Here is a 13,030-nt window from a genome sequence, read left to right on the forward strand (position 1 = left end):
GGACGAAGATGTCGAAGAGGGAAAGGATGAAGATTACGATTTAATTTAGAGCGAAATTACGCCCTATCAAGACGAACCTCAAGAAGCCTGAAACTTGTCTCACCTGTCGTTTACTTCGCTCGCTAAGTTCTTCTTGACCTGGTGGAGTAGTAGTATCCCTCGTTGGTATCGCGTCCTTTTTCAGGCAATACTTTACTTTCATCCCCGCGGCCTCCATGCTGCTTAGAACGGATAAACTGCGTTCATAACACGAATCCTCGAAATGAGCCGAACAGAGTGAAGTGTATTTTGACGTCGGGTTCTTGAAATCATGCCTATGTCTACGGACAAACTGGACCCATTTGGCCCTCAGAGCCGGATCAGCGGAAATTGGTACATTCGTATACCCGGGGTAAACGATCTGTTTTGGCAGCTTTGCTGGTTTGGCGTACCAGCAACGCAATACCGCCCTCGCTGCCTCTTTTCCTCCATATTGCGGGAACAAATTTGGCAACAAAGTGACGTCAGAGGTTGATACCACGTGGTATTTTGGCCGCGCAATTCAAATACCATTTTTGAGAGTAAATTAGCACGACTTTAAAGGCTTGTAAAATCGTCATTTTTAAGTCTACAGTTCTCAAACTTTGGAAACCTGTATTTTTAAAGGTAAACTTTAAAACTAAATGAAAACAATTTTCGGTTCATAGGCACTTTAAGTGAGAGAGCCCATTCCTTTTATTAAAGCCCGGTGGCTTCCCTTGGGCTTCCTCGCCATTAGTGTTTAAATAATTAGGGTTTTTTTGCATTTGTACAACTTATTGCAAAAACAATAAGCTGAAACTGAAACTGAAACTTGCTGAGCACAAAAATTCGGCAATCAGTCGGCTGGTCGGTACTGGGACATTTCTTAGAAGCTCACGGTAACGACAATCTTTTGAAAGAAAACCAGTTTAGAGTTTATTTTTAGTTTTAAGAAAGTACCAGGGTAAATTTTTTTGTTTAGTCTTTGGAATGCTGTTCTTCAAGAACTTCAAGCCCAAATTAAAAATCCAGATGGACTCCATATATACTTCCCAAACTTTTTGTTTATTTTTTTACTACGTTACAGCTTTTTAATCAGCTATTGTTCTTTTTAGTATTTATAGTCTGTAACTTACAAACATATTTTGACTTAATGGCGTTAAGCTAACGTCGAAGCGTCGTCGTTTTTTAGCAATTTTTTAACGGTGAAATGATTTTAAGAAACATTTTATAGCAATTTAAAAATGCTGACCTAAATCACTTTTTCTTTGTATACCTAATTAGATTAGTCTGTTATCTGCAGCGAGAAGGGTCCCTCCATCTTCCTATCTTTATGTTTCAAATAAGCAGCAGTTGAAAAAAAAAAGGGAGCGGTTTCCTTATGTCAGGTATTCCCTTTCCAGAACTAAAATTTAGGCACGTGGTCTTCACCCACGCTCAACGGATTTTTTATCAGTGACTTTTTAAAATGACAGAACAAGAGAATTACTTTCCATGAAGTTTCCATGAAGGACTTCTACTGTCATGTAAAACTAGGAGCTTAAGCAACGACGACGGCAACGTCAACTGATCACTGTGCACGTGCGTTTTACATTTTGGTACACTGATTTCTTCACCGTGCTAGGCCAAACGACAACGTAAAATGACCAAATTCAAGGTTTTGTGAAGAACGTGAACACATGAAGGTAAATCTCAACTTGAACGCCGTACCCACCTGCTCTGTTACTGGATAGTTCGGCCACATTGTACATGTTGAACGAATTTGAAATAATCGCAAAGTAGTATAAGTAACGCGAACTAATATTTTCAAGCGACGTTTTCGTTGGCGTTGCCGTCGTGGTTTCTTAAAGTCCCTATTGACCACGTCAAAGGATGACGGTGAATTTTTTCATTTTTTTTTTCTTAACTTGTCGCCACTCCTACCAATTTACGGGTTCTTGTAAAAATTGAGCGAGTTGAAATAATCGCGAAGTGAGCACAAATGAAATAAAGTTATATTTTCAGGTGAAGTTTTCGTTGCCGTTGCCGTCGTCATTGCTTAAGCTCCCTAATGCTATGAAGAAGGCGAATCAAGGGAATTGGAAAATATACCCGATCATGAAAACTAAAATATTTCTGAATTGGCTCCACGAATATTTTGCTCGGTCACCCCACATTTAACGGGAGAACACACTCCCGTTCAGTACTTTGAACTTGTTTGACCAAAGTTCAGTCAAGTTTGTCTAAAGGAAGAACAGTTGCTGAGAACTGATGAAATTAGCGTATATGACGGCCACTTAACAGATAGTCTTTTGTCCACGTTGTAGCCAGTTTGTGGGAGTGAAGGTCAAACTCCCATCTAGTGAACTATAAGCGGTATTTCATGATAGGCGCACTCAAAGATAAAATTTGAGTACTTAAGCATTAAAAAAAAAATTAATTTTCAATTCCTTTAGCAACCCTGTACTCAAAAGGTAAATTGTGGATGCTGTGAATGAGTGAAAAAAAATATTGACAACTAAGCATAACTTCATTCAAACAAACTTCATTAAAACATCCCAATTGGATTTTGCGCGATCCAACACTTAAACGATGTTTTCCGCTGCCCGTTTTCGCATCTTTCACCACTAATTCGACGATTTTAACGAAATAGAAAAACATTTTTCATGCCTGTTAATCGGTTTTCGCATTAGGTAAAATGAATATATAGATCAGCTATTACCTCACTTCTTTCTTTCAGTCCACCCGTAACCTACGCGGATGGACTGAAAGAGGAGCGATCTTTGTGCCAATATGATGAGCTATCCAATTCTTATGTTCAAACAACCTTTTTCAGGAGTCTTGCATTAACTTGCGCTGGAGTAAACTTATCCGATTCTTATTGTGTCTACGGTATAGTATTCACCACATTTTTTGCCTTGATTTAACGAACCTCTATACTGGAACGAAGTTCTTGGGTATAACGAACGATGTTTTAATGTATGAAACCGGACCTCGATACTGAACGAATCAGTCCCTTGGTATTTCGTTAAATCGCGGGTTCCACTGTACATCTTAATTTTTTATCAATAGAGGCTTGGAAAATAATCTGCGACAGAGGACTTGTTGTTGGAGGCGATCTCAGAGATCGTCCCGAGCCTGTCGGGCGAAGTCGGTCGGTGCGAGCCATAAGGTTGCTAATCAGATTGCAGACTTATTCAAGTGAAGATAAGCCTGAATCTTTTAGAAACTTGCACATGATTCCATTCTGTCCTGCTAGAAAGCTCTTCATCTGATATTAAATAACAGATCTTGTACCGGGAACAGATACGGCCTACACCTACCAACTTTGCCTTAGTCAAATGCGTGAGATTTTAATTTGCTCATATTACTCGGTTTTCCGAAGATGTTCCTAGGAGTTCCGAACATTTGCCGAAAATGTAACGACAACTTTGCCGAAGATGTCAAGCCATTTCGGAGTGAACAGGTTCCAGGCACACAAAATTAGGAGGAGTCAAAAACGGAACGTGGTTTCATTTATAGGAGTTTTAACAAAATTTAATCGAATTTAAATGTTTTTTACATCCGTGAGTTGACGTCCCGCTTTCGCGGAAGCGGAATATGCCACGCGTCCCGGGCCGTAAGAAGCGATTTTATTAAATATTATTAAAATGTCAGAAATCGGCTTACAAATGCAATAAATTAAATTTTCAGAATAGATCGCCAGTACACCCTGCGTTTTATCGTTTAAAATAAACCACAGTCCTTAAATTTCCAATTTCGATTCATGCGGTTTTAGTGAAGGCTCAATTTTCAAATCACCAGTTGTAATTAGGATGTTTAAGTCTAGCATAGTCTGAAATGTCAGCCGTCTCCTCTCCCTAACCATTTTAGACTAAGTCTAGCAAAGCATATGTATATTTCCATCGCATTACAGCAAAAACAACACACACAAACGGTCTCCAAGGAAAATGCAAATGAAATTGAAGACGAGAGAAAAATGTCATTGTTCTAGTCTGTCTTTTTCCTTCATGATTTTACATAAGTTAAACCAGTTTGGCGATGTACGCACCCCCAATAAGGCCTGGAAAATTAATAGTTTATCAGCCACATGAATATCGAATTCGTTCTTCGATGCACTAAAATTGTCTCTGAAATATTACTGTGTACCGGTTGATGAAAAGTCACCGTGTTGCTATTCGCTAAATATACAAACCATAAGCTTTTAATCATGGCCGTGAAATTTATAAGAGTCTTTTTAGCGGCTGTTGTCCTTATCACGTCGGTAGCAAATTTCTTATTTATCGTTGAAAACTGGAAGTTAAATGTTGCTGTTAACCCTGTGGAGTCTCCGACTGGAGGAACAAGGCAAAAAAAAACAGTGATGTTGAGCAAAGCTTCGTCAATTAAACAACATGTAGCCGATGGTGAGTACATGCAATTAAATCATGGCCACGTCAGAATAAATAGCTTTAAAATTTGTTTTCAACTTCAGGAACGACTGAAATTAAATTTAACTAAAATTAAACGTTTTGTATGCCACTGTAGAAATTTGGCGCTTCTTGCGTCCTCAAAAATCGTCAAAAACAGAAACATTTTCACGGCGCAAAGAGTTTAAAGCAATTCAGTCCCATATACTTGACCGGTCCATGTGTACATTATACAGTTCTGACATCGGACTTAACAGCTGAATGAAATAAGCAGAAATCATTTCAGGTTTTTCTTTTGTGGTCACCTCAACAAACGCTTTGTCGCGACTTAAAAAACTGCCGAATTTTCAAGACCGAAAAATTCTTAATGTGTATCTGATTGTAAAATAATAACGAGCACCAAACTTGAATTATTTATTTGTCTAAAGGCCCAGTAATAAGAGCGACATTTTCTTGCAACTAGTCGCGCACAAAATAATGTTGTATTGCAAGTTGCGACTGTTTGTTACGTATATTACCATTTATGCGAGCAAAAAGTTTTCATGTTGCAGAACGTAGATGCCCCGTTCTACTTTCTGAACATGAAAATTTATTGCGTGCGGAGCTGGTATAATACGGTCAACAAACAATTGCAACTTACAACGCAGCATTTGTTGCGCAACTAGAAAATCTTGCCCGTATTACCGCCAGAGTGTGAACATTTTCTGACTCAGTCTATGTGGCGTTTGTCAAACATATGTTGGTTGTGCAAAATAAGTTAACAGTTGTAATACCTATCCGGTCTTAAATCGAGTAAACTAATATTTGTTGTCATATCTTCGGTTGAGTGGCCTTAATTTTTCCTAGAAGAAAGGCATACCCCAGGCTAACGGACATGAAGAAGATGTTAAACAAGCAAGTGTTATTGTCTGTCCCCTCGCATCTCGAAAAAGACTCACCGTTCTTAAGGACGGTTCCTTCTTTTGCTACTCTCGGCGCAAAACGTTCTGTACATTTCGGAAAGGACGAGTAACACTGATTTGTTAAGGACAGTTAGTTCAATAGTGACGGAGTGGAAATCGTAGTCGGAGTCGTAATCTCGACGCAATCGGAGTCGCAAGAATCAGAAAATTTTCATTTTCTCGCGATTGCGCTTGTATGAGACCGTCGCTTACGATCTAGAGAAACCACCCGTTAGATTTTCAGAGTCGCAAGAAGAAGCGGAATCAGAATAAATCAATCCTAATGTTCGTTCTCTTGGACAGCAAAAATCATTTCCCACCTAAGAACAGGCATTGTGGGGTGGTTTAATTAGATCGCAACACTCTTCGCTTCTGATTACGATTCGGACTCCGACTCCGTCCACGCTGGTGAATCAATAAGGATGGTTCGTATTAATTCAAAGGTAGTTCTGCGCACGTGACTATGCATATTATTACAGATACTATGGATATTCAAGTTCACTCCGGCAAAGAAAAAGCGTCGGTTCTCGTTGACGATAAAGTGGTGAGTATCTTAAATAGACTCATGACACATTCATTGGGCTGCAGGCACAGTCTAAATCTCCGACAGAACTGGACACGGGGGGACAGGGCACTGAGTAAAACCATGTCTTTGACTTCCCCTCTAAAGTTACTGTCCCGAACGATTTGGCCAATCATCTGTGCTGACTCGTTCTGCTACGCTGGTCCTGAGAGATTTCCCTTTTTCTTCCTTCTGAAACAAAACCGAGCCCCAAAGAGGCTTGCTACTTGTTGTCGTCGCATAGCAGCAGTTTGAGAGGAAAAAAGAAAGAAAGCCTCAGGGACCAGGATATCGTTCTGGGTATCATTCCGGGTATCGTTCTATGTCCAGAGGGTATATATCGTGCGGTGACAAACGTTTTCTTTTTATCCATGCACGTGACAATTTGAATGCCTCATGACTTTTAAGCAATTACTCACCCCGGGGCCGGTTGTTCGAAAGGCCATTCACGCTAATTCTCGATTAAAAATTAACCGATGTTTTCATCTCGGTCATTAAAAATGCTTTTAACAGCTAATTTTAAGCTAGCGGTAAAGAAAAGTCAAAACTGAGGAACAAAAATATTGTTGAAGAGTTTTCACTGATTATATTAGTAATTAATTTTGAATCCTGTTAACCTGTTATTATCGATTTGATTATTATTTGTTTCTCGTTATTTCTGAGTGAAATGCCTGTAAACTAGCTTTGGGTAGCTAAGTGCATTTCCACTATAAACAAAGCATTTGACATTTTTATTTTATTTATTTTTTAATCAAAGTTCACGTTAACCCAGGATCTGCTTAATCTCGCTTTGAACAAATGGGACCAGATCGACGCAATATCTCAACTTTTTTTATCGTTTGTAGGTTTTAGAGGTCACAAAAGAAAACATGCGTGGTATAATAACATTTGTGTTAAACCAGAAAACCGGCAAACTTATGGCTGTCAGAGCGTTTGATACATACGCTTCGAAGGAAGAGGGACAAGAGCTGATCAAATTCATCGAGACTCTGAAAGAAGGAAGAATAGTTTGCTTAGCTATAAAGGTGACGTATTTTAAAACAAAATAAAACCAAGCTCAGAACATTAAGATCTTTTTATCAGGAAATCTTTCTCTAACTCTGCCCGTAACTGTAACTTTCTCTGTCGTTACTGTTGTTGCTGCTATAAGTGTTGTTACAATTTGCTGGTAATGCTGATGTTATTGTTGTTGACTGTGGGGAAGTTGTTGATAGTGTTGTGTATGAAGTTGTTATACTTTTGTTGTTTGAGTGGTTTTCATTTGAATGTCCGTTAAACTAAAATCAAAGTAATTCCTCTGGCCAATCACGAGAGATGTAAACAGAGCAACGAGCCAATTAGAACTCGACGCAAATACATACAACGGGCGTAAAGCACGGGAAAATGCGTGCGAGCGAGGCACGCCTGGTATGGATTTTGCTTCCCATTGGTTGAGAAAGTGGCGTGAGTTTTGCTCAGCCAATCACATAAAGTGAATATCAGCGCGGGGAAACACGTGCGAGCAAGGTACGACTCGTATTGGTTCTGCTTCCCATTGGTTGAGAAAGTGACGTGAGTTTTGCTCAGCCAATCACACAAAGTGAATGTCAGCGCGGGGAAACACGTGCGAGCAAGGCACAACTGGTATTGGGTTCTGCTTCCCATTGGTTGAGAAAGTGGCGTGAGTTTTGCTCAGCCAATCACATGAAGTGAGTGTCAGCGCGGGAAAAGGCGTGCGAGCGCGAGCAAAACACAGCTGGTATTGGGTTCTGCTTGTCATTTGTTGAGAAAGTGGGTGGCACGAGTTTTGGTAACCAATCATAGAAAGCAAAATCAAAGCAATTATCAAATTACTTTTCGCGGCAATCAACTGAAAACCACTCTATTCTAACAACAGGATGAAGGAACCATGGGACTGACGAGCGATGCCAGAAGCTACATTGCTGATAACCTAGGCAGCAGTTATATAAACCGAGCTGGATGGCGAGACATGTGGGGATTCATCTTTCAACGAAATGGCAACCAGAAGAAGGTATTCGCTGAGAGCCATCAGAAATCTCCGGATTTCGATAAATGGGCCAACGACGTTTTAGTGCGAACAAAAGTAACACGAGAATCGGATGCCCACGGTGAATGTAACTGGGAAGACAATGAGAGTAATCGGAGGAGAAGAGAATTCTGCAACAAATACGAAGGATATGAAGGAGTTTGTCGCTGTAAGTAGTCTATTTTAACTAAAACTATATGGGAAAATCAAAATATTTGAATCGTCTTGTAAAGTATGATAAACAGCACCACAGCAAAGTACTCCTGGCTCATTAGCTTTCATTTGAATTGTCACACGTTAGGATTTCATTCACAGACTCAAAAGTTACTGAATCACTTTGTACATCATAATAAACAGCACCGCAGGAAAGTACTGCTCAGCAGCTTTCATTTGAATGGTCACACTTTAGGATTTTATTCACAGACTCAAAATTTACAACCACTTTGTGCAGCATAAGGTTGAACGCTGTTATTTGTTATGCGTCAAAACCACTGCTCGCCTCGAATAGCTGTAGCTAACTGCGAGCAGTGCTTATCTTCTCTTTGTATATGTTTAAATCTTTTGTAAACTTGAAACTTGAACTTGAACTTGTGGACTGTCTGCAAATTTACGTAAATTCCTTATACAGAAAACTCGGTCGTTTTTTGCCAACAATTTCACGAACACATTTTCTTTCCTCCCAGGTAATGACCCAGACTCAATCAACTTTGATCCTTCCGCGCTGGATGATGGGAGTCGTATCAACCTTCCGGTTCTTGTCATGGCCGGAAATCGTCCCCAGTACTTGTTCAGGATGCTCAAAACACTGCGGGGGGTCCAGGGGCTGACCCCCTCCATGGTAACTGTGTTTATTGACGGTTTCTTTGATGAGCCCGCCTCAGTTGCCCGTATGTTGGGCCTAAATGTCAAGCAGCACGAGGGTGTCAGTTCAAGGAACTCTAGGATATGCCAGGTAAGACTCATGGGTAACCCCTTCAGTCATATAATGTATACCACGAAGAGAAAATAAGGGGACAGAGAGGGAAACCAGGAGCGTTGGCTGTGATATGTAAATTTCACTTAATTTATTTTTAGACATCGTCTAAGCGGAAGTCGGTTTCCTGGGAAGTCCGCAAACGGTCAGTGTGACGTCACGGGAAGTCATCGGAACGTGCCAACGTCGCATTGTGTAATGTTGGCTGTTGAATGTTTTGAGGGTTTTCGCACCCTAAGAATTATGGATAAATACAAGAGAGGATGAGGCTGAGTTAACTCATCCTCTCCTAAATATGTATCAGTCGCCATATTTTTCCGTACAGTGGATTATTAATTAAGCGCGAAAAGGTGCATACTTTCGTTGTGCTTTTGATTGCTTGACTCTACATTCTGATTGAAAGATCCACCTTCAAGGATCATTTTTAAAACTGAATCAAGTTGAAAGAAAATGCTTTAATTTCTTTTTCTACTTATTTGTCCAGCATTACAAGAGGTCGATAACGCAGGCGTTTGATCAGTTTCCTAATGCAAACTATGTGGTAATCCTTGAGGAAGATCTTGATATATCGGTGGATATTCTAAGCTATTTTAAGCAGCTTCTACCCGTCTTGGAAAACGATGAAAGTGTTTACTGTATCTCAGCTTGGAACGATCAGGTTTGTAGATTCGCGTTAGTGTTTTGTTATCATTTATCCGCTGAGCCCCGGGCCCATCATCCTATGACCTCTTTGAAGCCCTCCGGGGAAGACCCCGAGAATGAGGCCTTTGCACTGAGTCTTTTAAGGTCGTGTCCCCTCTCTGACCACTAGCTTGGATTTGTTTCGAGGTAGTCCCCTGTTCAAGTCTTCGATCACGCTTTGTAAATAACTAACTGGCAAGGATTTTTTTGGTATATTAATTACGTTGTTTGACCACAGGGCTATGACTACACTGTGCATGATCCATCAATGACTTACAGGATAGAGACAATGCCAGGACTAGGGTGGTACGTATAGTAACCATGGAAACCATAGAAAGCCCTTTGCCGTACTGTCAGCCTGCAATCAGTTTGGTTTATTTACGCGTAAAGTGACGTCTGGCACGTGCATTTCTACTACAAGAGATCCGGCAACTGAACGTATTCAGAACAGTTTATTTTGCGTCGTGTGGTCCCCTGCATCCAAAAGTTTCATAACCATGGAAACCAGGATAACGACCATTCAATTTGAAAGTCAAGGCTCGAAGTCGAGCACCTAATATCCTTGTGTTTTAAACGGACTAGGTTATCAGCTTGTTGTAAAATAATGAAAAAAATTTTCTATGACTTTTAAGGAAATTGAATCGAAAGATAATTTTTTGGTGGTTATGGAGCAGAGGTTGATGGATTCATCGCTGTGTGAGGATAAATCTAAATCTCTATCGTTGGATGTGGCTGGCTGTATTTTTTAAAATGAAAATTGATGTTTATGATTTTTTTCTCTTTTTAATATTCCAGGGTACTGAGCCGAAAGCTCTACAAAGGTGAACTGGAGGCAAAATGGCCTGCTCCAGATGTCTTCTGGGATTGGGACATGTGGATGAGATCTGCGGCGCAAAGAAAGGGCCGAGAGTGCATAATACCGGACGTCTCTCGCACCTACCATTTTGGGGCCAAGGGCCTTAACGTAAGCCCAGCCATGAACGACGCTTACTTCAAAAGGCATGCTTTTAATACTCAACCCAGCGTTAAAATAAATGCTGATATCATGTACAAGGACAGGTATGAAGAGGAAATCACTAGACTGATAAGGTAAGAAACTCAGCTATTTGAGAAGTAATGTCGAATGCCGCTTTACGGCCTGTGTAGCAGGCGCCCGAGAAATGAGGGCTCCACTTCGTCGAGGTCTACCTGCCGAGGTTCGCCTGTTTCGCGCTCACCCTAGAGGCTCGTCTAGATTACGCGCGCCCAAAAGGTCCAAGAGACGCGTCTGTCTCGCGCGACTCGTTCGTCTATCTCCCACGCGCTCGAGAGGCTCGTCTGTCTCGCGCGATTCCCGATGAAGTTTATAAAATCGCACAAATTGAGGGCTTTGAGGTCCGTTTTTTTCTTGGAGCACTTTTCGAAAAAGTTTTTTCATTTAAGTTTCCGATGACGTTTCTCAAGAAAAACTGATAATATCTTTCGTATATATTCAACTCTCTGTAAACCGTATGGAATTGTTAAGATTTTGGAGTATTATTTTTCCCAGAATCTTAACTCTTCAGTTTAACAAGGAATGGAGGGAAGACCCTCAAGGATATTCAAGAATAGCAAAGAGCTTCCAATGGCGACGTTATCGGACAATATCCCGTCCTCCTCCCAGTTCAGTCGAATGGAGCACCTAACAGTATTACTTCGCTCTCCCTGCCCGACACTCACCTCCCACTCCCTCACCCCGAGCACCAGTTTAAATGTCTAACAAAATTTCTCTCTTTTCTCTCAGTCAAGCGGAACTGTTAGACCATTCAAAGACTCCTTGTACAAACCCCAAGGACTTTGTACCCGATACCAAAGACAAGACTTACCTGTTTTATATTAGGATGGATAAATCTACTGACTACACAACGTGGATCAATGTCGCAAGATGTTTTAGAATCTGGGATTTGGACGCCCGCGGGTTTCACAAGACTTTATGGAGAATGTGGGTGAAGGGGAATCATGTGTTGTATATCGGATGCCCTGCTTCTCCGTATTGTACTCACAAACCAACTGACTTAGAACCTATTTATATGCCAAATACTGAAACCAGACCGCCTGATGAGAACTTTTTCGCTTAGATAAATTGGTTGTTGATTGGAGAGACTTTAATGAAACGACTTCGAGTTCAATTCTTCTGTAGTATGAACTGCATGATGATGATGATGATGATGATGATGATGATCATGATGATGATCATGATGATGATGATGATGATGATGATGATGATGAACTTACCCATTTGTCAGAACTGGCAAGTCAGACTGTTCGGTCCGTAAATGGAGTGTACGACTTTGAAGGACTGATTCTTCAAATTCTTCAAAATGATACATTCTGAGAGTAGTATGCACAATTTTGAAGGAATTCCAAAGAGTGGAATATAAACTGTCGTTCAAATTGGGCATTCCGTTTGCGAAAGGATCGATCTGGCCTGTCAGTTCTGCCAAAAGAAGAAAGTACCTTACCGGACTCAATTTCTGTTAATTTTTTAAAAGCCAAGGAGCAATTTATAGACAAGTGAAAACAAACGATAAAACCGAACAACGTTTCGGAGTCGTCATGACGCCATTATCAAGTTCGAAGTGATAGAAATAATAAATAAAGTCACTTCGAACTTGGTAATGGCGACATGACGACTCCGAAACGTTGTTCGGTTTTATCGTTTGTTTTCACTTGTCTATGTATAACTAAACCTTTACTTATAAGGAGCAATTTGCCGTTAAAATACGTCTTCGTAAAATGTCGTTATAACTTTAAATCATGATTTTCAATCCTTCATCAACAGATTTTAAATTAAGCGTGCGCTTAAATAGTCGATTATTTATAAAATCGCTAAATTCACTAAATGAACTTTTCGTTCAAAGTATACGTCAATTTTAATATTGTCTATTAAAGGAGTTTGTTGTAAACAGCTTTAACGAACGTATCTTCTTTATAAATTTTTACTGATTTTAACAATCCAGCATACGGAAAAAAGATGGCGGTTGTACATTTTACCACAATACCTTGCGAACCTAACACAGCCAATAGGCGCATAGAAAGCCATATTCGTCCCTGTACTAACAACATTGTGTATCCTAGGTTTGAAGTTTTTGGAACTTTTCTGTGCGTTTTTTTTTTTTTTAACGTTTTTATGGTTTTCGCACGCTAAAAATTATGGGTGAATCCAGGCGTCATCTTTTTCGGTACAGTGGATAATAATGTTTATTGCAGATGAAATAAAATTACGAAAGAGAAAAATATGGAGGTACCAGAAAAAGATGTGCATAAGAATTATGAAATAAGGCTTCAGGTCACTATTACAATTATGATAAATATTTTAAAAATTGAGCAAAACTTCCCTGTTCGTCGAAATATATTAGGGAACTTAAGCACAGACGTTTTTGAGCCACGGACGACAACTGGAAATTTATTTTTTCCCGCTTTGCAGAGTTTTCAAGCCAT

General features: G+C 40.1%; 1 protein-coding gene across 1 annotated transcript; it reads left to right on the forward strand.

The window, feature by feature from the left end:
* The first annotated feature begins 4,012 nt into the window (after nt 1–4,012).
* On the forward strand, nt 4,013–12,499 carry LOC146484778 (protein O-linked-mannose beta-1,2-N-acetylglucosaminyltransferase 1-like). The gene is made up of 9 exons (XM_085104230.1): nt 4,013–4,385; nt 5,809–5,873; nt 6,737–6,916; nt 7,768–8,086; nt 8,601–8,869; nt 9,375–9,548; nt 9,810–9,877; nt 10,367–10,660; nt 11,334–12,499. Exons 1-9 carry the CDS (start codon nt 4,190–4,192, stop codon nt 11,665–11,667), a joined length of 1,899 nt encoding a protein of 632 aa, XP_084960356.1. The 5' UTR covers nt 4,013–4,189; the 3' UTR covers nt 11,668–12,499.
* The last annotated feature ends 531 nt before the right edge of the window (nt 12,500–13,030 follow it).

The sequence above is a fragment of the Pavona decussata genome, unplaced genomic scaffold (genome assembly GCF_977016875.1).
Source record: "Pavona decussata unplaced genomic scaffold, jaPavDecu1.1 SCAFFOLD_29, whole genome shotgun sequence".
Taxonomy (NCBI): Eukaryota; Metazoa; Cnidaria; class Anthozoa; order Scleractinia; family Agariciidae; genus Pavona; species Pavona decussata.

Coding starts and splice junctions, on each gene's coding strand:
- LOC146484778 (XM_085104230.1), top strand. CDS start 4,190: ATGGCCGTGAAATTTATAAGAGTCTTTTTAGCGGCTGTTGTCCTTATC. Junction 9,549..9,809: donor TCTCAGCTTGGAACGATCAG/GTTTGTAGATTC, acceptor GTTTGACCACAG/GGCTATGACTACACTGTGCA. Junction 9,878..10,366: donor ACAATGCCAGGACTAGGGTG/GTACGTATAGTA, acceptor TTAATATTCCAG/GGTACTGAGCCGAAAGCTCT.